The 27,635-nt window shown below is 32.0% G+C and overlaps 1 protein-coding gene across 4 annotated transcripts in view; it reads left to right on the top strand.

Moving 5' to 3' along the window:
- Stxbp5 (syntaxin binding protein 5) overlaps positions 1-27,635 on the top strand; it is a 168,418-nt gene that overhangs the window by 55,468 nt on the left and 85,315 nt on the right. For all 4 annotated transcript variants that reach the window (XM_076858164.2, XM_076858163.2, XM_076858162.2 and 1 more), the window contains 2 exons: positions 3,600-3,723; positions 15,424-15,502. In XM_076858164.2, the coding sequence (XP_076714279.1) occupies positions 3,600-3,723; positions 15,424-15,502 (203 nt within the window). The remainder of the gene's footprint in view (positions 1-3,599; positions 3,724-15,423; positions 15,503-27,635) is intronic.

Below are 27,635 nucleotides of genomic sequence, written 5' to 3'. Positions count from 1 at the left end.
GACAGTACTGTTGTAAGATTATTATACTGTATTTGACATGGTATAATATTGTATAATGGTTGACCAAGGCAAGTTAAACATATCCATTTTTAATCCTAAAGGAAATAACAAAAGCAGCAATACTAGCAACTCAAAAGCTAAGCTGAAGAGAAATGAAATTTTAAAAATATTCAAAGTAAGGCAAAAGAAGAGGGAAAAAATTAAAAAAAATAGATGAGAAGAACAGTGAACAAATTGTAATATGGTTGATTAAAGTCAGCTATGTCAGTTTTCATACTAATGGTTTAAATACCCGAATTAAAAGATAGATATTGTCTAGATTGCATAAGAAAAAGCAAGACTACATACTAACTACATACTCTAAAAAAAATCCATTTTTAAAGACACAGGTGTTAGAAAGGAAGAAAAATTAATGTTAGCACAAATTCTTTTTTAAAAAAAGGATGTAAGGGCTAATTATTAACAACAGACTAAGATAGGAACCTTCACTAAAATGGGCCATAATTAATGCCATAAAATCAAAAGATTAAATTATAGCAAATATTATTTTCTTGATAAGATTAAATTAGAAATTAATAGATTATGGGAAAAATCTATAAGTACATGAAAGTGAAACAACATACTTCGAAATAACCTACAAGTCAAAGGAGAAAAGTCAAGGGAAATTAGAAAGTATTTTGAACTGAAAAAAAAAAAAATAGTATTGAAGTCTGTGGGATGCCACTGTAGAATTCATTGCGTATATTAGAAAACCAGAAAGTTTTCTAATTAGTGACCTCAGTTTCTACCACAAGGAAAAAAAAAAAAAAAACTCCAGAAGAAAAAGAGAAAATTTAATTCAAAGTAAGCCCTCAAAATTGAAATAATAAAGAGGAAAAAAATCAATGAAATAAAAAACAATAGAGGAAATTGAGTAAAAAGTTGAATATTTGTGAGAATCAATGAAATTGATAAACATGTAGTGAGAATAATGAGGAAAATAAAAAATACAGATTGCCCATACTAGACATAAGAAAGAAAATATCACTAATTTTTACAGAAATATAGAGGGACTCAAAAGAAATTCAGTCATGGGCTGGGGACATAGCTCAGTTGGTAGAGTGCTTGCTCACATGCACAAGGCCCTGAATTAAAAAAAAAAAAAAGTAATAAAATCAATATCATTCATAAAATTAATCTTATATAACATTGAACAGAACATAAATATTGGGGAAGAGTTTAGAAAGTATTTTGTTAAAATTTAAAATTTTTGACAGTCACTAATAATGAACAATTCTATATATAATAATTTCTAAAATGTCTAAACTACCCCTGGAAACACCTGCACTGAAATTCAAGTGCAAAATATTTTAACATGAACCAAGAGCAATGATATAATAGCATGAACTTATGGAAGTAAAGTCAGTTGCTCAGTTTACTGAAGAACAATTAAGAACTATTAAGAATGAAAAGGTATCCTCTTGAGATATAAAGTAATTTAAAGAGGATTTGGAGAAGTGATTTTTTAAAAACAAAATTTTCAAACTAATAATAATAATAATAATAATAATAAGACAAAAATGGAGGGGTAGTCTACACTAGTTATATAAAAATAGTTTCCAGATAGAGGCTCAGTAGTGTAAAAGTTTCTGGCCAGAAGATGAGTTTCTTCAGATTAAAACTTGTCTCGGCAATTACTGTGAGAATTAGAGAATATGTCTTGAAGTTCATTCTGAAATTTATTTATTACTTTTATTTTCAAATCTACATTTTGCTACTTTGTATTTTAGTTACTTTAAAAAATTATAATCTCTCAATGTAACTACTTTTTACAATGGGATATTCATTGTAACAACTTATTTATATTTAGTGGTGATTTATTCTGAAAAACTGTAGGAATACATTTTGTTTTCCTAAACTTGTCAATAGTATATTTGTCATTGTCAAATATTCTTTAAGAAGTAAAATAATTGAGTAACAAAAACAGCATGGTATTGGCACCAAAACAGACTGGTAGACCACTGGTACAGAATAGAGGACACAGAGACTAACTCACAAAACTACAATTATCTTATATTAGACAAAGGTGCCAAGAACATGCATGGAGAAAAGATAGCCTCTTCAACAAATGGTGCTAGGAAAACTGGAAATTCATATGCAACAAAATGAAATTAAACCCCTATCTCTCACCATGCCCAAAACTCAACTCAAAATGGATCAAGGACTTAGGAATACAACCGGATACCCTGCATCTAACAAAAGAAAAAGTAGACCCTAATCTCCATTATGTGGAATTAGACCCCAACTTCCTTAATAAGGCTCCTGTGGTGCAAGAATTAAAATCAAGAATGAATAAATGGAATGGACTCAAACTAAAAAACTTCTTCTCAACAAAAGAAACAATCTGTGAGGTGAATAGAGAGCCTACATCTTGGGAGCAAATCTTTACCCTTCACACATCAGATAGAGCACTAATCTCTAGGATATATAAAGAACTCAAAAAGTTAAATACCACAAAAACAAATAACCCAATCAATAAATGGGCCAAAGACCCAAAGAGACACTTCTCAGAAGATGATGTACAATCAGTCAACAAATGTATGAAACAATGTTCATCATCTCTAGCAATCAGAGAAATGTAAATCAAAACTACTCTAAGATTTCATCTCACTTCAGTCAGAATGGCAGCTATTATGAATACAAACAACCATAAGTGTTGGCGAGGATACGGGGAAAAATGTACGCTCATACACTGCTGGTGGAAGCACAGGGGTGCAGTCACTATGGAAAGCAGTATGGAGATTCCTTGGAAAATTGGGAATGAAACCACCATTTGACCCAGCTGATCCTCTCCTCAGCCTATACCCAAAAGGACTTAAAAACAGGGATACAGGCACATCAATGTTTATAGCAGCTCAACTCACAATAGCTAAACTGTGGAACCAACCTAGATGCCCTTCAATAGATGAATGGATAAAAAAAAATGTGTCATATATACACAGTGGAATGTTACTCAGCAATAAAAGAGAATAAAATCATGGCATTTGCAGGTAAATAGATGGAGTTAGAGAAGATAATGCTAAGTGAAGTTAGCCATTCCCAAAAAATCAAATGCCGAATATTCTCTTTGATATAAGGAGGCTAATTCATGGTGCGATATGGAGCTGCAGGAGATGGGAAGAATAGAAGAACTCTAGATGGGGTAGAGGGGTTGGAGGGGAAGGGAGAGGGCATGGGGTTATGAATGATGTTGGAATGTGATGATCATTATTACCCAAAGTACAGATATGAAGACACGAATTGGTGTAAATATGCTATGTATACAACCAGAGATATGAAAAATTGTACTATATATGTGTAATGAGAATTGTAATGCATTCTGCTGTCATATATAAATAAAAAAAGAGGTAAAATAATTGAAAAGAATTAAAACATTGTCAATATGAAATAAAATCTCTGTATTTCAAGAATGCTAAATTTTGGGAAAGTAAAGTTAACATTGATTTCAGCTTGGAAAATATAAAAAGAATTTAAAATAAAAATTCATTATAAAACTATTTATGATAGGTTTGATATTTAAATAAGTTTGAAAAATGAAATTATTTTTCCTTCTTCTTTAGGCTATTCACTCTGTTGCTTGGCATCATGAAGGAAAACAATTTATTTGCAGTCATTCAGATGGCACCTTGACCATCTGGAATGTGAGGTCCCCTGCTAAGCCTGTACAGACAATCACACCACATGGTAAGAATACCTTGATTTTAAATACTTCTTGAATTATAACATAAACTCTTTGTTTTTTGAGTTTGTTTTTGTGTTTGTTCAGTTTTTAATGAATATTGTATTTATTTAATATGATATTTCATCTGTTGAATATCATTTCTTTAGTAATCCAAAAAGCAAATGGTCTTTTGAGTGAGGTAGTACTCTAAGCTTTTGTCATCTTAAAGCTATCACTTGCAAGTTGTCAATGTTATATGAAACAATGTGCTTGAAACAGGCATACCTCTATAGGATGAATTTTATACATTAAATTTGGGATTTGAATGTTCCCAGTTTATCCCAGATTTAACGATTGACTGGGAAGACTCTCAGGACTCAGCATATAGTCATATTGCAATTGTGATTTATTACTGCAAAAGAACATAGAGCAAAATTGGCAAAGGGAAAAGGCACTTGTATAAAGTATGGAGAAAAGTAAGTTCAATCTTCCAAGAGCCCTCTCCCCATGGAGTTATGTTGGACATACTTCATCATTCTAGCAGTGAGTTGTTGTTACCACATGTGAGAAATATTATCAATCAAATAAGCTCACCTGAGCCTGTGCATTTTTATTGTTCGTCATATAGGCTTTAGCATGTACCAAAATTTCAGATTCAGAGAAGGAAAGTAGAGGTTCAGCATAAACTACTTTCTTTGTTCAACAGTGAGGCACAGTGATCCAACCGTATCTGTCAGGTAATAATGGGAGCTGCCTCAAAAGGCAAAGTCCCAGACATCAACCAAAAGCTGAATTTGCAAGTCGATTTTTCTAGGGATAGCAGTCTCTGGCCTGCTATATTAACTTTTTTTTTTTCTGTATAAATAGTATTTTAAAAAATGCTATGAAAATTGTATTAGATTATTTATTAAAGCTGAATTAAGAAGGCCTCTTTTCATTTTTAATCTATATTTTTTGGATCAATCTGAATTCTCCATCCCTAATCCAAGAGAATTCTTCCTGAGAAATTTAGAGAAATCACATTTAAAGAAACTATTATAAACTGATAATAATAAAAGAGAATCTTTATAGCTATTGCTAATATTTCATTTCTTGCTTTAAATATAAATAATCACTTTCTAAATATTCTGAGTTATTGCTATATTGATATTAAAGAAACAATAAAATTAAAAACAAGTTTTATCTGTCTGTGGCAGTATGGGTTTTTAGGCTTCTGTTCCTGTGAGAATAGCAATTCTTGACATCAAGATATACTTTATTATTGCTCTGTAATAAGAGTCCTCTGCTGGAAAAACACTTTAATAAATTTGCAGCAGGGCTATTTACAAGTGAATCTAGAATATATCCATTATGATAGTAGGTTCTAGTTTTTCTTAGTGTATTTTTCTTCTTCCTTTCATTAATGCCTAGGTTTCTAATCTTGTTTATACTCTTGAACATTCCGATAAGTCTTAGAATCCTCTAATCCCATTGGGAAATCTAGAAAATTTAGAAAACCCAAAAAGTAGAGATAAGGGCAATTAGCTCAAACACCTTTTGTTTCAAATTCAGAAGAAAATATAATTAGTATCAAAGATAGTAGAAATATATAATGATGCTATTGCATCTTGAAGTTTTATCTGTTTTTTCTTTCAAAGAATAGTACTAGGACTGGAGGTGTAGTTTAGCAGTAGAGCACTTAACCTAGCATTTGCAAACCCAAGGTTCAATTCCCAGCATTGCAATATTGCAATAAAAAGAAAGTGCTAAGTGCATTTTCTCTTTGAAACCGTAGTTGCTATAGTGCCCAATCACCCCTAATTATTCTATGGTGTGGGCGCGCGCATGCCCCCCCCCCACATATACGTGTGTGTGTGTGTGTGTGTGTGTGTGTGTGTGTTTTTTTTTTCCTAATAAAACTTTCTCCTCTCAACAAGTTTTGTCTTATCAGAAAATACTGCATGTTAATTAGATTTGGTTGCAATGTTTCTTCAGTCTTTAAAATCTGGAACAGTTATTGAGCCCTTTTTTTTTGTTTTTAACTTTCATATCAGGTAAATTATAAAAATTATTAAGCACTTATTTTGTACATAAATGTGCTTCAGTATTGCCTGATGTTTTCTCATGATTAGATTCAGGTTGCACTTTTTTGGCAGCATATCCTAGAGAGATTATAATGTATTATTTTTTTAAATTTTTTTAATTATTTTTTTATTATTTCTTACATACATGACAATAGTGCAGTGCATTACATTCATAATTTTTTTGCATTACAGTTCTTAATACACCTTTATACCACAGTTTATCAAATCTCTGTTTGTATATATGTTATGTTGACACCAAATTTACATCTTCATACATGAATTTTGTATAATGATTACCGTCTCCTTCCACTGCCCTTAGTATTTTTACATCTTCTCAAGTAAAACCTTTTGTGTGTGTGCTCTTGGGAATGGAACACGGGGCCTACCTCATGCTAGCTAAGCACTTTACCACTCAGTTCCACCTCTAGCCCCCAAACCTATTTTTTCTTTCTCTTATATTGGCAGTATCTTTTGATTCCTTGATTAGGAATCTGTGTGCTATGTGTCTACTATAAACTTATTCTTTTTCCCTTTGAAATTAAGTATTTTTAATTTATATTATCAATAAGTATATTGATATGAATTAGTTTCTTTGAGATTATGTGCATACTGCTACTCATCAGACTTTTCCCCTCTAATTTTGATATCTATTGATGTTTCCTAGCTCAATTATTACTCTAATATTGCCAAGTAATAACATTTTTTTAATCTAATCTTGTTTTTGTTTTTTATACTACGAACAGGTCTTTAAGAGCAGACTTTATAAGTCATATAATCAGTCTCTACAGTGTTTGTAGTGTGTTAGAAAAGGATCATTAGCTAAAATTATTTTTAAACCAGTAAGATAAAGAATATTTGACTTACTGTCTTTTCTCAGAATTAGAATCCAAACAAAATGTAAATATGGCTTTTGTTGTTCAATATAGTAGTCTAAATGTAGGCGGTCAGAATTTTATTTTATTTATTTATTTACTTATATAAAATGTTTGATTTCTATGCATATTTCTGTTATGCTTTGTTTTTTTACAATGTTTCTGAAGTGACTGTGCTCTTTTCTGTTGCAAGAATGGCCTTTTAGTTTCATAGCCAAAGACATTTAGTATTTTCTGATTCCTTAAGGTGTTATATTATTTTGTCAAGGAATATTATTATTTTTTTAAAGTATTCGGTAAATATTTTGACAATGACCTTTTGAAATAGCCATAAGTTAGAAAGATAATGTCACAACTAAAGTGATTTTTAAAAAAAATTTATAAAAGCCCAACTACAATAAGGTATGAATTTGTCATACTGTTAAAATTGTTAAGAAAATGTCTTCACTCCCAGTTTATAGAACTTTTTGAGTTTAAAAGTTAAGGAAATTTTTATTTTATTATATTTTAAAATAATTTCTAAGTGTTAACAGCAAGACTGAGTATAATTCTAGTTTTCATTTTCTATGGAACAGACTTGATAAACTGGAGATCCTGAAGCAGGAATACCCAAATAGTAGTGTCTGGATTTTAGGTGTGACAGAGGCCTTTATGTGCTACACATAATTTGTACAAACTTTTATATGTACAAATTGGATTCAAAAATAGTTCTCCCTTTTCCTAGGGGAATGCAGTAAATGTACCATGGTGAATAAATATAACTTTTATAATCCTCAAAAGATAAAATAGTGTTATTTTATTTTATACAAATAATTCATACTTTTAAAATACGAATTCTAAGAGTTCTAATCTTGTTTATTACTTACTTATTAACTTATTGTTGGTGGTATATAACCTACTAAAGCAGTTTTGTGTTCACAACTGAATTCCATGGCAAAGTCGTGTCCATTTTGATATAGTAAAGTACAGAGATATGATTTATATATCTTTTTGTGGTATATGTATCTATTCTTTACATATGATATTTGTGATACATAATTTTTAGAATAACAAACTATCTGTTGATGAATTGAAATTTAGTTCTTTTGGGGCCGGGGTTGTGGCTCAGTGGTAGAGCACTCACGTAGCAGGTGAGAGGCACTGGGTTCAATCCTCAGTTCCACATAAAAATAAATAAATAAAATAAAGGTTAATATATATATATATATATATATATATATATATATATATATATATATATATATATTTAACCTTTAGTTAAAATGTAGTTCTTTTTTTCTTATTGTTGTCTTCTATTATGGTCTCTTGATCTTAATTTTAGCCAAACAGCTATGGGGCAAATTACTTTAAATCTACTAGACTTTTAAAATTTTGTACATTTTTGTTTTTTTAATTTAAACCTACCTAATAGTTATTCAAGTATCTTAGTCTTGGAAAGCATTTATATACCTTGATAGTCAGGAACTAATTGAACTCCTACTAGTATTTTACTTTAATGTTTATTGTTACAGGGTTTCATACTTAAAATAGGTCAAGATAGCCTTGAAGAATGTGTTCACAAGATTCATTATTACATTAGCCTAAAGGGATTTTAACTCCAAAAGACACACATGTGGTTATAGCCTTTTAGTTCCATAGTTTTTGGTTCTGTGAAGTTGGTTAATGTTTCTGAACCTCATTTTTCTTATGTATAAATAGAGATAATAATGAAAGTTAATATGGCCTCTGAGGATTATATATGTTCATTCAATAAATATTTATTGGTTCCACTCTATGATAAGTACTATTCTAGGTATGAATTATATAAGCAATATGTAAGTAAAAGTACCTGGAAATTATTAGGTGCTATAAATGTGTGATTCTAGTAAATACAAATCTGGAAGGATAGATTAGTTTTCAAAAATATAGTTCACAAATACTATTTATTTTTTCCTTATTGGTGAGTTATTTGGTCTAAGAAGTATGTAATTGTCAAAGAAGTTTTAGAAATGCTAAGTTAAATTTTTCTTCACTATAAAACACAATAGGTGATTTTTGACTCCTTAAACAAAATGTGATAGCTCTCTTTAATCCAGTTTCCATGATATCAAAAAACATTTCCTTGGCAACTAGAAAACCTGAAACCTATTCTAACCTTGTTACATATGAAATACATCGTGGAAATAATTTCTATTCTCTGGGATTTAGTTTCATTTTATGTTAAATGGCAGGATTGAACAAGATGAATTTTCCTTTAACTTTTTTTCTTAGTTGCTGATGGACCTTTGTTTTATTTATTTATGTATATGTGGTGCTGAATTGAGCCTTGCACATGCTAGGCAAGTGCTCTATCACTGAACCACAACCCCAACCCCTGAATAAGATGAATTTTAAGGTTTAAACTTTTATGAATATGTAAAAAGTAAGCAGAAGTTAATTTATGTAGATTCTGCAAAGTCATTTCATCTGGATGAACTGTGGATTCTGTATTTCTGTAGGGGTAGTGAGAGGAAAGTGACCACAACACTCGGAGTGACCAAGAGATCTTTTTGCAGCAGTGCAACAGAGGAGAAAAGAGAGGGGGGTGGGGGGGAGGAGAGCATGTGCTCAAGGGAGACAGAGAGATCAAGAGAGGAGAGATCAAGAGAGAGAGACAGAGCAAGAGAGCAAGAGAGAGAGGGGCCCAGCAGGAGGGAGTTTTTATAGCCCAAATCTAATGGGGCCTCTGTGTCTGCAAGCTGCCTTGTTGGCACAAGGGGGGGTTGAGTGTTCAGCTTTAACTCAAGCAGGTGATAAGGACCAGACAGAGGGGGGGTTGAGTGCTTGGGCCATCCTGCAGCTAACATTTGTTCAGCCTGCCCTGCAGATAACATAGTTCAGCCTGTTCTGCACCTAACAGGTAGACTCTGCTTTTTTCTTTCTGTCTGTTTTTCTCCTGTGACAGATAGGCTTTCGTTATTCATTACTTACAAGGAATAACTTGATGGCTCATATTCTTAACCTTGAAGTTGTGACCTTGTTATGTGTTTTGTTGGGCCAGTGCCCCACATGACAGCCCTGGGGATGATATGTAGCATAATGAGATTTTTTGATTGTCAACTTTGCCAGAATCAGATGATTCCCTAAGGAAATGGAGATCCTAAGCAGTCAAAATCAATAGATGTCTAAAATAGAAAATGACATTTTAAATTTAGTTTCTAGAGCTTATTCATCAGTAAAATCAATCTACTTATCAACAAGTAAACCAAGATTGGGGAACTTTTATTCTATTAAGAGTCATTAAAGAAAAAATAGAATCAAAGTTTAAGAAAAATTCAAGTTAGGATGAAATATACACAGAATTCTGTTCATCTACTTTTAAGATTCATCTGAAGCATAAAATAAATCCATACTTTAGTTCTTTATAGAATTTAAAATTTTCTCCAGAAAGGACTTACCATACTCCTTAGCATCCTTAAGTTAGGCTTTTATTTAAAGGCTAAGGATATAATATAGCAAGAGAAAAGAATGCAGATAAGCATTCTGAAACATCCTCTATAAGCAGGCTCCCCATGGCACTTACTGACACACAATGGTTATGCTGAGTATCCAGGTACATCCACCAAAATCTGGCTTCTTTATAGTTCCAGGAGAAACTCAGTAAGGCCTTTTAATTGATACATCCAGTTTGCCTGTCAGTGCCTTGAGGGTTAACAAGGAAGTTTTAGAACTTGAACACTTAATCAAAAATCCCACCATCTTTAAATCTTAGCTAAGAATCAAAAACCAGATATTCAGATATATCCAGTCCCCAGCTTTAAATCAACTCTGTCTCCATATATATTAAGAGAAGTTCACCCTTCTGTCCCTGTTTCAGACTAATATTATTAACATCAACAGTGTGATTTTCTAGTTTGTCATTGTATTTTTTAGAAAATCATTGTTCAATAGAAATGTAATGTGAACTGCATAGATTAATTTTAATTTATTAGTAATCATATTAAAAACAGTGAAATGAATGTTAAGATTGATATTATTTATTTTAACTTTTATTTAACCCCCCATATGCAAAAGTGTTATTTTGTCATGAAATCCAGCATACAAAATTGAGATATTTCACAGTTTTTTTTGTATTAGGCCTTTGAAATATAGAATACATTCTATAGTCACAGCACACTTTGACTTGGACTAGCCATATTTCAAGTGCCCAACAACAGAATGTGACTGGTGGCTACCATTTTGGACAGCTGCTCTACACTGAAAAAGCAAAACTACAATATAACAACTGTGTCAGTTAGAAAATGTCCTGTGTTCTAATTGGCAATATGAAAAACTTAGTAATTGTTTTTGTCATTGATCTTCATTCTTTTTTTTAAATCAATCTTTATTCATTTAAGAAACATTTTACTGAGTATCTCCTATGCACTAGAGATTAAATGCTGGGAGTAGATTGCCCTTAAAGAGTTCATAGTCGAGTGAATGAAAATGATCTATAAACTTATAACTATAAGTTATATTGTGATAAGTGCTGATGAGGTTGTATACAATAAGATGTGAAAACAAAGAAATAGTGGTGTTGTTTTGGGTGAAGGGTATAGAAATAGTTCATAAATTCAGGACATAGGAGTGGGGTCTTAAGGAAAGGGGTTGGGGTGTTATTTGATAGAAAACAATAGGACAAGGTTGTTTTAGTGAAAAAATACAAAGTCACAAAGATGTAATCATAAGCAGTGTTTTTGGAAAAGTGTTAGGGTTTAAAATTTGAGTTAAAAGCAGGAAATGAAAAAAAACTGTATAGAGGCAAGATTATACATCAAAGTATGCTAAAATGTTTGAACTTCATGATGGAAGCCTAGTAAATGAGTTTACAGTGAGGAATACACAATTAACATCTTGGAAAATATCACTTTAATGGTAGTGCATCAGGTGACCTGAAGGCAGAAGAGGTTGCACAATAACTAAATGCTTACATTAATAAACAGTTAATACTGAAGATTTCAGTTGTGACAGAGGAAATGGGAAGAAATGGAAATTCAGGACTGAAATTCTGGAATTAGTAGAGCTCAGACCAGTTCATGTGGCAGAATATCCATTGTGGTTGGTAAGTGGGCATAGGAAAAGGACATTTATAACACAAAAAGAAATTGTATGTGGATGGCATAAAGGTTTATGTGATTTATTAAGTTAGATTTTATAATTAGTCAGATCTTTTCAGGGTCTTGTTAAGGCAGTTCTCAGGTAGAAGAAACACCTTGTTGCTCCGCTGGTGTACAGCACTTAAGTAAAATGACACCCGGTGAATGAAATCTGGTGATTTTCTAAATATTCTTCTATTTATCTATGACTTATAAAATCATATCTAATGCCTTATTACTTGGTTTACAAAATAGTTAGTGTGAGAATACAGATGAATAATTTAATCTTTCTGGACCAAGAACAGTAATCAGTAACATGTTTTTTAAAACATCTTAGTTGGAAAAGTATCAGAATATGCCAATCTAAAATACTCACTGGTTTCCAAGCAATATTAGCAAAGAATGATAACTAGAAAAACAGCCAATTTTTTTTTAAATTTATGGAGATAATGAAATTACTAGAATTTTTAACTGGAGAAAAAAGGTTAACTTTAAAGGAACAACAATAAAACTAGCTTTCCAACTGTATTACAAGTCTAAATGCTAGAACACAAAGGATCAACATGAAGACTGAGCAAGAAAAAATAATTTTATACCTAGCCAGGTTTTATGCAAGATATGTAAATACCGTCTTGCAAGAGTTCAATAAATATACCCTTTAATGACCTTCTTAAAAATTGTTCTAGCTACTAAAACACTGAATATTGAAATAAGTTAGTGACTTATTTCTGAATAAAAACAAAATTTATATAATATAATAATTTTGAAAACAAATGTAAAATTGGGTCTGTGATACCAAATAATAATAAGTGGTAATAAATAATGACAATTATTATTAATTTATTATTATTATTTAGGTACTGGGAATTTAACCTAGGGATACTTTAACACTGAGCTACATCCTTAGCTCTTTTTAATTTTTATTTAGAGATAGCATCTTTGCTTAGGGTCTTACTATAAGTTGCTGGGGTGACCTTGAACTTTTGATCCTTCTGTCTCCACTTCTTGAGTCTTTGGAATTATAGACATGTGCCACTCACAGTGCCTAGACTTATGAGTACAAATTATACTGACACTTCCATTAGAGCTTTGTAATTTTTTTTAGACTTTTATTTATACCTTTCTTTTTTCTTATTTTTTTCTCCTACCTCAATAGTCAAGTTTTCCTTCTACATTCCTTTCCAATCCTTACATCTTATCTACTACTAATCACTTCTTGGTTCTGAAAATTGAGCTTCCTCTTGGACATTCAGGGTCCACTGAACCATCATTTCTTCAGAAGGAAGGAAAGTGATGATCCTAGGATCTTAAATTAAGACAAGATTATATGTTTTACCAACAGATTATATACATATTTATAAAAGCCATATAGTACAGCTAACATTTCCTATCAATGGGAAAACAATGAAGTCTCAATAAGTAGTGCTTGCAGGTACATCGTTATGTCAAAATTCATTATGTACTTAAATTTATGCATTTCCTTGTAGATCTGTTAAAACTCAAAACTATTTTAGTTTTTCAGTCTCTTCACTTGTTGTAGGTTTATTCATATTGTCTATTTCTTTTTGAGTCAATTTTAATAATTTTGTCTTTCTACGCATTTATTCATCTCCTCTAAGGCATCTCATTTGTTGACATGCAGTTGTTCATAGATTTCTTTACAGTTCTTTATCTGATCCTATGATTTGAGTTTTCTGCCTCTTTTTTTGGTCAGTGTAGCTAAAAGTTTTTTATTTTTTTTTATTTTATTTCAAAGTAGTTCCTGATTTATCTTTTTTTTCCTTCCTATTTTTTTTTTTGTTGTTGTTTATTTGTTTGTTTTTCTTTTGGTATTGGATTGGCCCAGGGTACTTTACCACTGAACTACTTTCCAGATCATTTTTTTTTTTAAGTTGTAGTACTTTTAGTGTATTTATTTTTATGTGGTGCTGAGCATCGAACCCAGTGCCTTGCACATGCTAGGTGAGTGCTCTACTGCTGAGCCACAACCCTAGCCCCTTCCCAACCCTTTTTATTTTGAGACAGGCCCTAACTTGCAGAGGCTGTCCTTAAATTTAGAGTCCTCCTGACTCAGCCTCTCAAGTTTCCAGGATTACTAACATATGTTATAGCACCTAGTATGATTTTTCTTTTGATGTTTGTCTTTAGCCCATTGTTTATTTAGCAATATGTTGTTTACTTTTCACATATATTTTAGAATCTCTATTATTTTTCCTGCTAATGATTTCTAATTTCATTCTGTTTTGGTTGAAGAACTTATTTTGTGTATGTTTATCTTTTAAATTTGATTGAGATTTATTTTATGGCCTAATATACAGTTCGTCCTGAAAATGTTTTGCATGAACTTGGGAAAATTATATTCTGTTTCTATTAGTTGAAATGTTCTATAAATGTTTGTTGGCTCTAAGTTGTTTGAAGTTGTTCAAATTTTGTTTCTTTGTTCATCTCCTGTTTGGTTGTCTATACACTATTGTAAGTAAGATGTTGAGGTTTCCAACTATTATTATTATGTCTATTTTTCCTCTTATTTTTTAGGCATTTAATTTTCATATATTTTGGTGCCATTATTTTTGGTGCATATTTGTTCATAATTGTTATATCTTTCTGGTATCTTGGCCCTTGGCATAATATTCTCTTAGATTGTTGATGGAAGTATAAACAGGCACATTTCTGGAATACAGTTTTACCCAGATATCCTTTTTCTAGGAATTTAGACCAAGGAAATAATCATTAATTTATTTGCCCATTGAATGTTTATTGAGTACCCACTATATGTCAAAGGGTTTGTGCCTCTAGAGACACAACAGGGAAAATATACACTAAAAATTTTTGCTTACCCAGAATTTACATTCTGGTTTGTTAGACAAACTACAACAACAAAAATAAATAAAAATAAAGGAGTGAAATATAAAGTATTTTAGAATAAGTGTTATAGAGGAAAAAATAAAAGTATGAAAGCAAATAAGAAATGTTTGGGTTGAGTATGTGTCAGAGATTCCCAAGGCAATTCCCATGTTTGGTGATTTGCCAAAAGTATAATAGTGTTGAGAGTAATTATTACTAAAAAAAGGGATAAAATAGATTTTTGTTTTATTTCTTTATTTTTTTGAGTTTTCTGTGGTTTCTACAATGAATATCTAGAAATAGATAACTAAAATCTCAAACATTTTGCAAATATCAAAAATCAAAATCAAAATTATTTTACAAAATTAGTTATTGACATTTTATAGAGCTTTGTGTGTTTTAGTAGCTTTTATACACTATGATGAGTGGATTTTACTTAGGAGGATGAATATAAATGAATTTGTTAAAATAGGATTTAATCTTATAGCCTGTTACACCTGGATAAAAATGTAATACAGATTCATTTTTTTTTTAAATTTTGTATTCATTTAGCAAACTGAAGTTCTCTTTTGCTTATCTATAATGAAGAACATTGAGAAGACTATCATTTTTTCATAGTAGAATTTTATTACATAAATGTTATTTTACTTATTTTCAGCAGTGAATTTCAAACTGAATTTTGCCTGATCATTTAAAAGTATTGTATTTTATATTAAATATATCTTTCAAAATCATTTTGAAATGTTTCATGGTGAATTTCATTACATTTCACTTTCATTTCATAAATTGTCAATGCAAGAATTTAGAGTAAAGTAGAATTTTAGAATTAAATGTAGGAAAATATATTTTAGGAAAACAGTTAAAGGACGGGAAGAAACCAGAACCATGCAAACCTATCCTCAAGGTGGAGTTCAAAACGACGAGATCTGGGTAAGATTTTACTTCATTACTAATATTCATTGTATCACTTAAATACCATAAAAGTCTATTTTGTCATTATTTTCAAAAGCTTTTTTGGAAGAGTCTAGCCCAGTCTTAGATTTTTATACCTTCTTTATTTAATAAAAGAATTAAAATTAATGACTGTAGGATAATATTCTTTGTGTTCTATTTTTAGTAGTCTTACCATGTATCTTAGAAAATTTGAATTACTTTTCTTGTCCAATGTCATATATTCTCTTACATTATTCTTTGGAATAGTATTGTTTATTTGCCAGTAAAAATTGTGAAATAAGCAATGTGTAAAAAATAATCAAAATTTAACCTGTCTGTATTGTGTTAATTATGAAAGTTGTATAGTCTTCAGAAATTAAATCTAATAAGAATATTTGACAATTATGAAAATAAAGAGTTTAATATTAAAGGAAGTTTATCAGTTATATTTGTTGACACTCACTATATGAGTTTGATATGAGAAGTAGGTGATTTTTACAATTTAAATACACAGAAATCTGTATCAAATATTATATTTAAAATTATAAAGGAAAAAAATCTTCTAAAATCTATAGAATTCTATATCTTTAACTCCCAGAGGAATACTTTCATTTATGTTCTAGTGTGGTTTTATTTACTATATCTGTATAAGAGAGTAAATTTATTTATTATACTATACGGGTTCTCAAATTATGGTCCCTGGACCAAAAGCATTAGCTGAGAAATTGTTAGAAATGCATATTTTCAGATTTCACACCTCTCCCCAACCTACTGAACAGAAACTGGAGCATGGATGCAGGGGCAGCAATCCCTTTTAACTAGAGTTCTACTGCAGGACATCCTAGTGCCATTAACGTTTAGAACTGTTGGTGTATTGGTGTATTTTTGGTTTATCCGTTTATAAAAACTGGTATTAGAATTGTCACATTCCCTTTTTTAATCTTTTCCCCTACTCTAATTCAACTTTGTTCTCTTTTGAGAAAAGGACCTAGGCTAAACATACACACACACACATACACAGGGAAGATTGGGATTATGTTTTCGTTCATCCTCTCTAGCTATCCCCCGAGATCCAACATATATTCTATGTTCAGATAATAGATTGAATGAACTCTAAGAGACTTAGCACCTATTTAATTCCCTTTGGCATCCCTATTATGTGACATTTGGTATAGAATTATTTGTCTTCTTTGGCTTCAGTGTCCTCATTTTTATCATACATGTATAATAGGTTCGTTGGTCAGAAGGTGGTTGTGATGAATTAAATGAGATACCTATGTATGTAAAACATTTCATATATTGCCTGATATACAATAAACTCTATAAATAGTTGAGAAACCACTTTTTATTAGGATACTTTCTGTCACCAGTTTATTGTTATTTGTCACATGTATCTTACAACAAACAAAATATGAAAAGCTGGTAATAAAAAATAAATAAAAAGAAGAGGAAGGAGGAGGCAAACCATAAAAAATCTATATTTGTGAGGCATCGGAAAAGCTAACAGTGTTTATTGTCTTCTGAATTCTTATTCATTCATTTTAACAAATATTGATTGACAGCAAAGATTTTTCCCTCTCTGCTCTACCTGTTCCAATCTCATTTCTGTAGATTTACAAATTCTAGGTTTCTTCAGATGGCAGCATCCTTTTCCTTTTATGGGATTAGAAGTGAAATTTTAAAAAAAAAATGTTTTGTAGGCATTTGTACATATTAGATTAATGGGTTCACCCTCTTGTAATATCTTCTCCACTTTCTCAAGTTCTTTTTTTCACCTGGGATAAGAAATACAGTAAATTAAATTGTTTCTTCTTTTGTTTTACTACATTACCTTTTTCCTTGAAATAGTTTTCCAGATTCTAATGTTGAAATTGCAACTACTCCTTCTCAACTAAAGCAGGATTACCCTTCATTAAGCCAGCTAGGCATCACTCTCACCATTTTTTCCTATTCCTAGCAAGTGTCTTAGGCAAATGCTAACAAAATGTATTCTATCAGTTTCAGTTGGCAAGTTACCAAATTTTATAAACTAGCCATCCTTAACCACCTCACTTACACATTTTCTTCTGTTTGCCTAGAAATCATTCTAGCAGGACGGGTTCTGTCTCCTCCTTTATAGCTCAGCATAAATGTTATTATCTTAAGGATGTTCTGACCTCACTGCTAGACTAGGTCCTTCAGTATTGCATGCCTATCAAAGCATGCAATATTTTCTTTTCTAGAGCTTATACATATCATTAATAATGAAGTTATTTTTTGAGTATATGTCTGCCTCATTATAAATTGAGTTTGATAAAACTGTAAGACTTACCCATCATCTCACCTCTAGTTGTCTAGGTTCTAGCATAACATTGCCAAATGGGAAGAATTAGAATGTTAATATAGGTTGGTTTATATAAAGTGTAGTGGTGATGAGTTAGCTGTAAATGATAAATGCATTGAACTCTAGACAGTGGTGAACTGTGACAAAAATAGAATCAAGATGTTATATAGCTTTTATTTTCTAATGAAGTAATTCAATAAAATATGCATTAGATTTAGAGAGACTAGATTTTTCCCTTAATAGAGAATAGTGACAATATAATTAACAATGAGTTTAAAAGAAGTTTTATTTATGAAATGGAACTAATTCTTTATGTGGCCAGGTCTTCATAAAAAATCAAATGTTAAGTCAATTCTGTTTAAGTCATTTCTTTGAGAAAGCAATGTGGCCTAAGTGTAGAATACCTTGGTGAATAACCATCCATCAGCAGAGCTATGGAAAGTATGCTTTCTGAAGCCAGATCACCTGAGTCTGAGTACTGCCTCACTGTTTACATAGTGTGCAATCTGGTACAAACCAACTAAGCTTTCTGTGGCTGTTTCTGGAAAGTGGTAATAATAATACTAACCAACTCCTAGAATTGTCATGAAGTTTAGATAAAGGTATAAAACCATCATAACATGCTCTTTACACAGTAGTTGTCTCATGTATCAGATGTTCCAAAACAGCATTTGATTACCTCTGACAAACATCTGAAATGGAATTATTCTCTTATTTTGCTTACAAAAACAGAGGTACAAGTGCCAAGGTTGACTAGACTTCATAATAACTACAGAAATATATTATTCCCTAGATTGAGAACCATCTTAACTGAGAAACACTGATTTACTGTAGTGATTTACCAAAAAAAAAAAAAAAGAAAGAAAGACATCAGATAATGGTGATCCATTAGTGTGTTGTGAGAATAATTTCATTGGTTATGACCATGACTTTTTAATTGAGACAGTAAAATAAGAAGTAACAGTGTACTGCACATCAAGGGTATTTGTTCATGAAATTTTTGTGCAAGTTTTATATCAGTATACTGGATTGTGAAATAAACTTCTTATTATAGGTCATAATGAAAATATTTGAAAGCCATGATTTACTAGAAATAATTGAGGTTTTGATATTTATTTTTATTTGTTCTTTTTAGCTATACATGACAGTAGAATCTATTTTGATATATTCTTTCCCCCCCTTTTTTTTTCAGTTATAGACAGATACAAGGCCTTTATTTTATTTGTTTGTTTTTATTTGGTGCCAAGGATCGAATCCAGTGCCTCACACTGCAAGGCAAATACTCTACCAACTGAGCTACAACCACAGCCCCTATTTTGATATATTTATATAAGCATGGAATATATCTTATTCTAATTAAGATACCAGTCTTTGGATATACAGGATGTTGAGATACACTGTGGTGTATTTATATGTGTAAGGAAGGACCTTACATATTACAGATAGAACCTCAATAGGAAAGTTATGTCACATTCATTCCACTCTCTTTCCTATTCCTATCCTCCCCTTCCTTCCCTCTACTCCCCTTTGTCCAATCCATTGAATTTCCATTCTTCCTTTCATCCCTTGTTGTGGGCTACTATCTACATATCAGAGAGAAGTTTTGATCTTTGGTGTTTGGAACTGGCTTATTTCACTTAGCACGAGAGTGAAATGTGGTCACATTTTGAACAAGAAGCAAGTTGGGGTGGGTTCAGATTGTCAAATGGATATTCAGATGAACTTCTCAGAGTTTTGTGCTACAGAGCATTAAAAGAGTTAGTTTCTCTTCAGATAGGACCTCCATTCAATCACTACCTTTAGGGAAAGCATCTTTGTCATAGAACCTTAAAACTAATGTTATCACAGTTAAATATAACAATTTAGTCACTTGGAAAATCACAGTGAAGAAATTAACTTGCTCCCTTTTGTTATGGTACATACTATGGCAAATATGCACTAAGGTCAACCTTTTGTGTTGTAGAGCCAAAAAAGAACGATTTTTAGGTTTTACAGGCTATATGACCTTTGTTGGCAACTACTCAACTGCTCAACTCCACCTTTCTAGAAAGACTCAGAGCACAATAGACTTAAAAAAATGAATGAAATGTAGTTGTGTTCCAATAAAACTATATTTATTGACACTGAAGTTTGAATTTTATGTATTTCATGTGTCGTGAAATATTCTTTTGTGTGCTTTACCCTCCAACTATATGAAAATGTAGAATCCATTCTTGGTTTGCAAGCTATATGTAAACTGGTATCCACTTGTAGTTTTGCTGACCTCAGACATATGTGCACATTGTTGCTACACATACATGCTTATGATATATTTAAATTTATGTACAAGAAACAGTAGTTTGTTTTTTGTTTGTTTGTTTTCAGTTCATTTTTTTCCCATATGGTACTTGTGTTTGCTTTCAAGTGGTTGAAAAGTGAAATGGTTTCTTAAATTTTAGTTTTAATGGAAACCTAAATGTATAGGTGAGTTACCTATATAGAATGTGTAAAAACAGAGTGTAATAAAAATCCAGTGTACATCGTTGTTATTCTGATTCTGAAAATTTCTAAAAGTCTATTTTAGTATAATTCTGAAACAGTATCACTGAGTTTCTCTTACTGTTTGCAAGGCCTGATACCAAGATAGAGAATTTTGACACTCTGGAACCAAAAAGCAAAGTCCCTTGTACACAAAGGTGCTTATTTCCCCCAGAACACAGGCTTTCTTTTTTATATTTTTTTCCTTTTCAGCTGGAGTTTGTTCTTTAATTACTATACCTTTTAACACTTAAGCTGCATTTAACTGTGAGTCAGTTACTGTTCTAAGTACTTTACACATGCTAATTCCTTGAATTCTAGCAATAGCCCTGTGAAGCAGGTAATACTAGTATCCTTCTCTTAAAGATGAGAAAACTGAAGCAGAGAGCATGAGTAATTTGCCAAACATTATACAGCTAACAAATGGCACAACTCGACTTATAAGACTGTATTCTTACTCATACTGTACTTCTTTTTTAAAATCCATTAAGTCCCAAGTTTTGACTTCTGTGAAAAATATTCAAATATTATTTCAAAAATTATTGTAAGTGGTGCATTTGTTGCTCAAGTTAAGTTTTTGTAGATGTTAAACATCTGGGACAATGCTCTGTGTTCACATTAACCATTATTCTACAAAATCGTACTCCTCCCCACAGACACACTTAAATTGCCTACTAAAACCGCAGATGGTGGAATTGTTCACTTCATTTACAGAAGTATTGACTATTAAGAACAGTGTACTGGAGCTACAGATTTGGTAATACAGATTTGTTTATATTTTCTTTCTTTTATTATCCATGGAATCTCTGCTCTGTGTTACCAATGCTTTGCATGAACATTTGTTCTATAGTTATTCTCTGTCCTCCATCCCAATTCTTGCTGAACCATAGCAACAAGGAGATAAACTCATTTTGATGGCATGCTCATTTCCAGAAACAAAAGTAGATCTCTCTTACAATTTTATGCCCTTACTGGAGACAAAAATAGCCTCCTATATCTTGAACTGAAGCCTCTGACTTAAAAGGTTTAGTTTCTTTCTTTGTAGAAAATGGAACCAAAAAGCAAAAGTCCCTTGTACACAAAGGTGCTTATACACAAAGGTACTGTATGCCAGGCATTCTGCTGTATGTTGAATGCATTATCTTTCATAAACCATATAACAGCACTGTTAAATGGTATTTTCATCATCTCCATTTAGGGATATGTATACTGAGTTTAGAGAGGTGAAGTAACTTGAACTAAAAAGTGCTAAGGCTGGAGTTTGAGTCCAGATTGACTCAGAGGTAGCATGGGTTAGGGATTAAATCATCCAAATGACTGACAAGTCATTCAGTTTGTCAAATTCTGGATTGTCTTTTAAATTTGTTAGTCTATCAGATCATCTTCCTAAATTTAATTATAGTCATGCTAAATACAGCTAATCACATAATGTGAACTGAAAATGAGAGATCTTTCTTTGCCTCTAACATGTCAGGTAACTTCATGTAACTAGTTCAGTTACTCAGGGTTTGAGAGTTTCTTGTCACTGCAGGCCATACATTTAAGTTTATGATATGATAACCTTTGCAGTCATTGCATTTAGTCTTATGCTTATTTGGGTCCATCCAAACTAGGATGGACTGATTAGGTACAACTCTCACTATCCAATCACTTTACATCAGAACATTCCTGCCTTAGCACAGTAACTTTTGGGGGACGCCTTATATACAAACCAAAATAACTTCTGTGAGTCTTTAAACTTTTCAAATTTGAAATGCCGCCTTAGTTGACCTTCCCACCTGTTTCTTCTCACTTTTACTGTGTCAACTAAAAGGTTTTGATCTTAAGTTGGTTGATTTTTATTTTATCATTTTCTTCAGGGATTGACATACTATAATCCATTCCAGATTTCCCTGTAACATCTTCATTCTTTCAAAACAAGGACATTTTATTCCAGCATTACTTCCCAAACATCATAGCTAACTAGGAGAAGTTCCATGTACTTTCTTGCTTTTCTGAAGGAAGTGGGGGGATACTGGGGATTGAACTTAGAGGCATTCAACCACTGAGCCACATCCCCAGTCCTATTTTATATTTAATTTAGAGACAGGGTCTCACTGAGTTGGTTAGCATCTTGCCATTGCTGAGGATAGCTTTGAACTGTGATCCTCCTGTCTCGGCCTCCTGAGCCAGTGGGTTACAGGTATGTACCACCGCGCTCAGCTGCTTTCTTACTTCTAAGATACCATTCGACTTACATTTCTTTGTCACAATTGTGAAGTCCTCTCTCTGCACCATATAATAAAGTAGAAAATAGCTTTGCATGTAGTAAATGGTCAAATGAAGAGAACAGGCCACCTCATAAAGTGATATTCAGAACTTCTGCTGCTTTTTCTTAATCATTTTTGTTTTTAGGGGAACTCTTATAATTTTGTGGTATAATCCTACATCACTAGAAAACTGTGTCTAATAGATTGTTAGTGCCCTCTTTGACATTATAATACCTTGTGTAGAAGTTATATAAGTGTATGCCCCAGATTAGATTTTTTAAAAATTTTTTATTCTAATTTGTTATATATGACAGCAGAATGCATTACAATTCATATTATACATATCCCTGATTGTATACAAAGTATATTCACTCCATTCATGTCTTCATACGTGTACTTAGGGTAATGATGTCCATCTCATTCCACCATCTTTTTTACCCCTTGCCCCCTCCCTCCCTTTTGCCCTATCTAGAGTTCATGTAATCTTACCATGCTCCTCCTCCTAACCCCAGTATGAATCAGTCTCCTTATATCAGAGAAAACATTCAGCATTTGGTTTTTTGGGATTGGCTGACTTCACTTAGCATTATATTCTCCAACTCTATCCATTTACCTGCAAATGCCATCATTTTATTCTCTTTTATTGATGAGTAATATTCCATTGTGTATATATATCACATTTTCTTTACCCATTCATCTAGTGAAGGGCATCTAGATTTGTTCTACAGTTTAGCTATTATTAATTATGCTGCAATAAACATTGATGTGGCTGTGTCCCTGTACTTTGCTGTACTCCAAAATGACTGCTCTTCCTGGAAAGTCAGCATGGTGTGAAAATACAGGTTCAAGTTCAATTTGTATCTGCATGCAAAGCAGCAGTGCTTCCATAGGAACTTTACAAATTTACTTTTTGCAGGCAAACACTCAGCTCAGCATTTATGTTTTGGTATATTACCCACACACTTGTTTGTGCCTCTGTGTCTAGAAACTACTAATTAATTTAACAGAATAGAATAGAGGTTGATAGTCACTTGGTAATGATTCTTTTATTTCTGAAATCCTAAAATAGAATTAACCCCTTCCACAGTTGTCCAATTTATAAATTTATCAAAAGAGACAGCTTTACTTAAGCATAATTTTTATTTTCAAAATTGTCACTTTTTTCTTAAGTTCTTCAAATGTCTTTTGCTTATGTTACCTCTGTTTATTCATTCTACTTTTCCTAGTACTGAATTTCATTCTGAGCTTTCCTATAATCTTTTCTTTTAGAGCTATGCCTTCATGATCTGTATTGATTCTCTGGCATATTGTTAAAACTCTATTGTTCAAACTAATCTAAGGATAGTTTTCCCTTCATTATTCATCTTATTCACATATTTTCCATCTGTCTCCAAAAAAGTGTTCCCTTTTGGTCTGTACATAGACTGAATAACTTGGTAAATACTTACTAATTGTCCTTTACTTTTACCTGACTGTGGTATATGTTAATATAAGTGTATATGATTTAGATTGTGTCTTTCTAGAGGCAGAGATCAAATCCATATAAAGCAGTGTCTACACTAAATGATTTTGGAAACTGTATTCTGATAAGTGAGCTCCGAAATCATATTTGTAACACTGTGAAGACCATATATATAGTCCATTTAATCAGAAAATAATTTTATATGACAAAGACTACATTAGAGCTTTTACTTTTATGTTTCCTAAACAGTGCCTAATTGTTAAAACAATTAAACTATTGATAAAAAAAGAACCCAAAGTAATGGACTGATATTAATTAATGTTGTATTCCTATGAGTAAGAAGATATGAATGACTCACTGAATTAGTATCTCCAAAGGATACATTGTATTATATGATTTGAATATTAATTAAAGTTGCTAATAATGCAACCAGTGTTATTAAAAGTTTTTAAGTATTGGGAGGCTGACACACTCAATGTGTGGATAAGTTTTCCACAATTCTTATTTTTACTTGAAAGCCTAGATTTTAACACTAGAAACAAATGTCAGTTTGGGGGGTTTATTTTTAATGACAGACTCAACTTATTCATTTTTGAGAAAATGTCAGTTACCCACGTTTAAATAATGACTGTCTATCAAATCATTTTTTTTCAAGTAAAAATAATAATAGTTAGTTCATTGGATTCAGCCAAATCATTGCACAAGTGCCATTCTCTAAATATATTTAATTGCATATACAAAAGTGTAGTCACATTAATTAGTGGCATTTTAAAGTGTTTATTAAGGGGAGCCTCTTTAATCTGTGGCAGTGCAGAATACAATGCCTAGTTTAGTTAGGTACCTCTGCTTTGATTCATGTTGACATGCCAGTATTTTTTATCTACCTTCTATTACTTTTGGCCATAATTACAGGTCAAGAAATGTCTTACTCTTGTAATGAAAATGTTTTGACCTCACAGACTTCTGGGAAATATCCTGGCAATCTGTAGAGATCTCATGGACCTTTTAAGCATTGCTGTAGCATACTACAGAGCAATAAGAGGCTATGCAAAATTAAATATATTGAGATTCCAATATTTTTATTCCTAAAAGGATATGAATTAGGGCCCATTGCTATTAACAATTTAATTTAGCATAATGGAAATTATGTTGACAAAACATTTAATAAAAGATTATATTAAAATTTTAACATTTTATTCAAATGCTATATATGTTAATCCATTCTACCAAAGTTATTTTAATATTACTTTAAAATTAGTCTTTAAGTGAATAGGAACTTGCCTAAACATATCAGGTTCCTTTATTTTTTTTCCCCAAAACCAAAATTCTTTTATCTGTGTTAATGAAAGAATATTAGGGTTGATAACAAGATATAGCTACAGTATTCTATATGAACTTCCTAAAATTGATAGAGGTGCAGAGCTGAACTAGAAAGATACTGAAATATCATTGTCACACAAGTACAATATTAGGTACTTTTTTGAAAATGTATTTTGTACTGAGCACTCTAATAAATATGGCATTTAATCTTCACATTCTTTGAAGTGCTTATCAGTTAAGAGAAAGCTGATGGACTGACCATTAAAACAAGTTGTTCAGCTAGGCCTGGTGGTGCACACCTGTAATCCCAGCTGCTCGGGAGACTGAGGCAGGAAGATTGCAAGTTCAAAGCCAGCCTCAGAATCTTAGTGAGGCCCTAAGTAAGTCATTGAGACTCTGTGTCTAAATAAAATTAAAAAAGGGTTTGGGGATGTGGCTCAGTGGTTGAGCACCCCGATTCACTCCCCAGTATTGGGGGAAAAAAATACAAGATACAAAGTAATAGAGTTGGGATTTGAACACAGTTGTATTCTCCATGCCACACTCCATTTTCATAATGGTTTCTTCTACTAACCTGTTATTGCCCCCTTTCAGCTCAAAACAGACCTTGAAGAATACTTGTCATAACTAAGTAGTACTCTATTTTTGTCAAAGAATTGTCCTTGGGATCAGCCTACCGACCCAGGTGCTCCCAGCTAAAAAGGTATATTAAAAAGATATATAGTTTCAGAGTGAACTTCACAGAGCATGAAGGGATTATGGGGCCTTGCAGTAAGATCCTTAGTAACATTTTCATCACCCATACCACTTCATAGGGATGGTTAAGTCAGGTCATATTAGATTATTAGAAAGCTTAGTTTTTGTGTCCTAGTGGTGCTCGAAGTGTGCCCTGTGAACAGCTCCTATCTTCTAACTGGTCTGAGATAAAATACATATAGAAATCAAGATTGAAAGTGTAGAAACTTGAATGTTGTCTAAAATTGTTGCAACATTTACATGCACATTCAGTTTGTGTGTGTGTGTGTGTGTGTGTGTGTGTGTGTGTTTGTATTTATTTGTTTTACAAAGGCATTGATTTGTGATGAACTGAAAATTTTAAGAAGTAGTTCTTGACCATAGGGTTTGCAAAGTCATGTTCAAAAGTATAACATTACATGATTAGGAGAGTATTTTTAATTCATCTCCTGATGTTTTAAATTTTATTTTATTCTTCTTGGCTCTTAGAATCAGTGGTTTTTAAAGTCTGTTTTTTTATTATTGCATTTTGATTTGATAACTCAAAAAGCCTAGTAAAAAGAATGTATTAATATTTTTTAGTATGCTTCACAAGTTTGGTTTTTATTTAGACCAGGTGTGTTAGTCAGTTTTCCATCACTGTAACATAATACCTGAGTTATTGGCTCATGTTTTTGGAGGTTTCAGTCTGGTCAATTGGCATGTTGGTCCTGTGGTAAAATAGCACATCATGGTGGGAGTGTATGGCAGAGGAAACTGCTCACCCAATGGCAGCCTGGAAGCAGAGAGAGAGAGACAGATACCAAGTCCAAGTATTCCCTTTAAAGGCAAGCCCCCTGTGACCTCACTTCTTCCCAGTAGGCCCAACCTCTTAAAAACTCTACCACCTCCCTATAATGCCACAGCCTGGGAACCAAGCCTTTCAACACTCTTTGGAGCCACTTATCTAAACCATAGCATCATGTCTGTACATGAGTCTACTACAATTGGCATATGACTAGCTTAATCTAAATTTTTAGGTTTTGTGAAAAAATAGACAATTTAATACTAAATACAAGGGCATGGCTCTCCATTAGAACATTCAAATTAAATGTTGATAATTTTCATTAGAAATTTGAAGTAATGAGTCTCTTAAAAATTTGATATAGAACTTTAAAAAATGAAGTGGTTACTCATTTAATAAATATGTGTGTCTTTGGGTATTGTGATAAGCACTGGGATTAGAGTGGTAAAGTTTAGGTATTAGTTACCAGTTAGCTTACAAGAGCTAAGGTTCATAAAATTCCACTCATTCAACATATAAATATTTCTCTGAAAGAGAATTGTATCTTTCCATTTGAAAGAAATTGTTGAAGATTTGGAAGAGTAATAATGTAAACAATGAGTGATGTAGACAATGGCATACGATATTAACGATTTAGAGCTTAATCTCTAACTTTTAATATATGTAGAGATAGTGAATAATACATGTAGGGATAGTGATTATACAGAGAGCGTATCAGAATAGAGTTGTAGTTACATTTC

This window comes from Callospermophilus lateralis, chromosome 6, assembly GCF_048772815.1.
Source record: "Callospermophilus lateralis isolate mCalLat2 chromosome 6, mCalLat2.hap1, whole genome shotgun sequence".
NCBI classification, from domain to species: domain Eukaryota; kingdom Metazoa; phylum Chordata; class Mammalia; order Rodentia; family Sciuridae; genus Callospermophilus; species Callospermophilus lateralis.
Note: the sequence above shows the minus strand (reverse complement) of the source record. Positions and strands in the feature narration are given on the sequence as shown.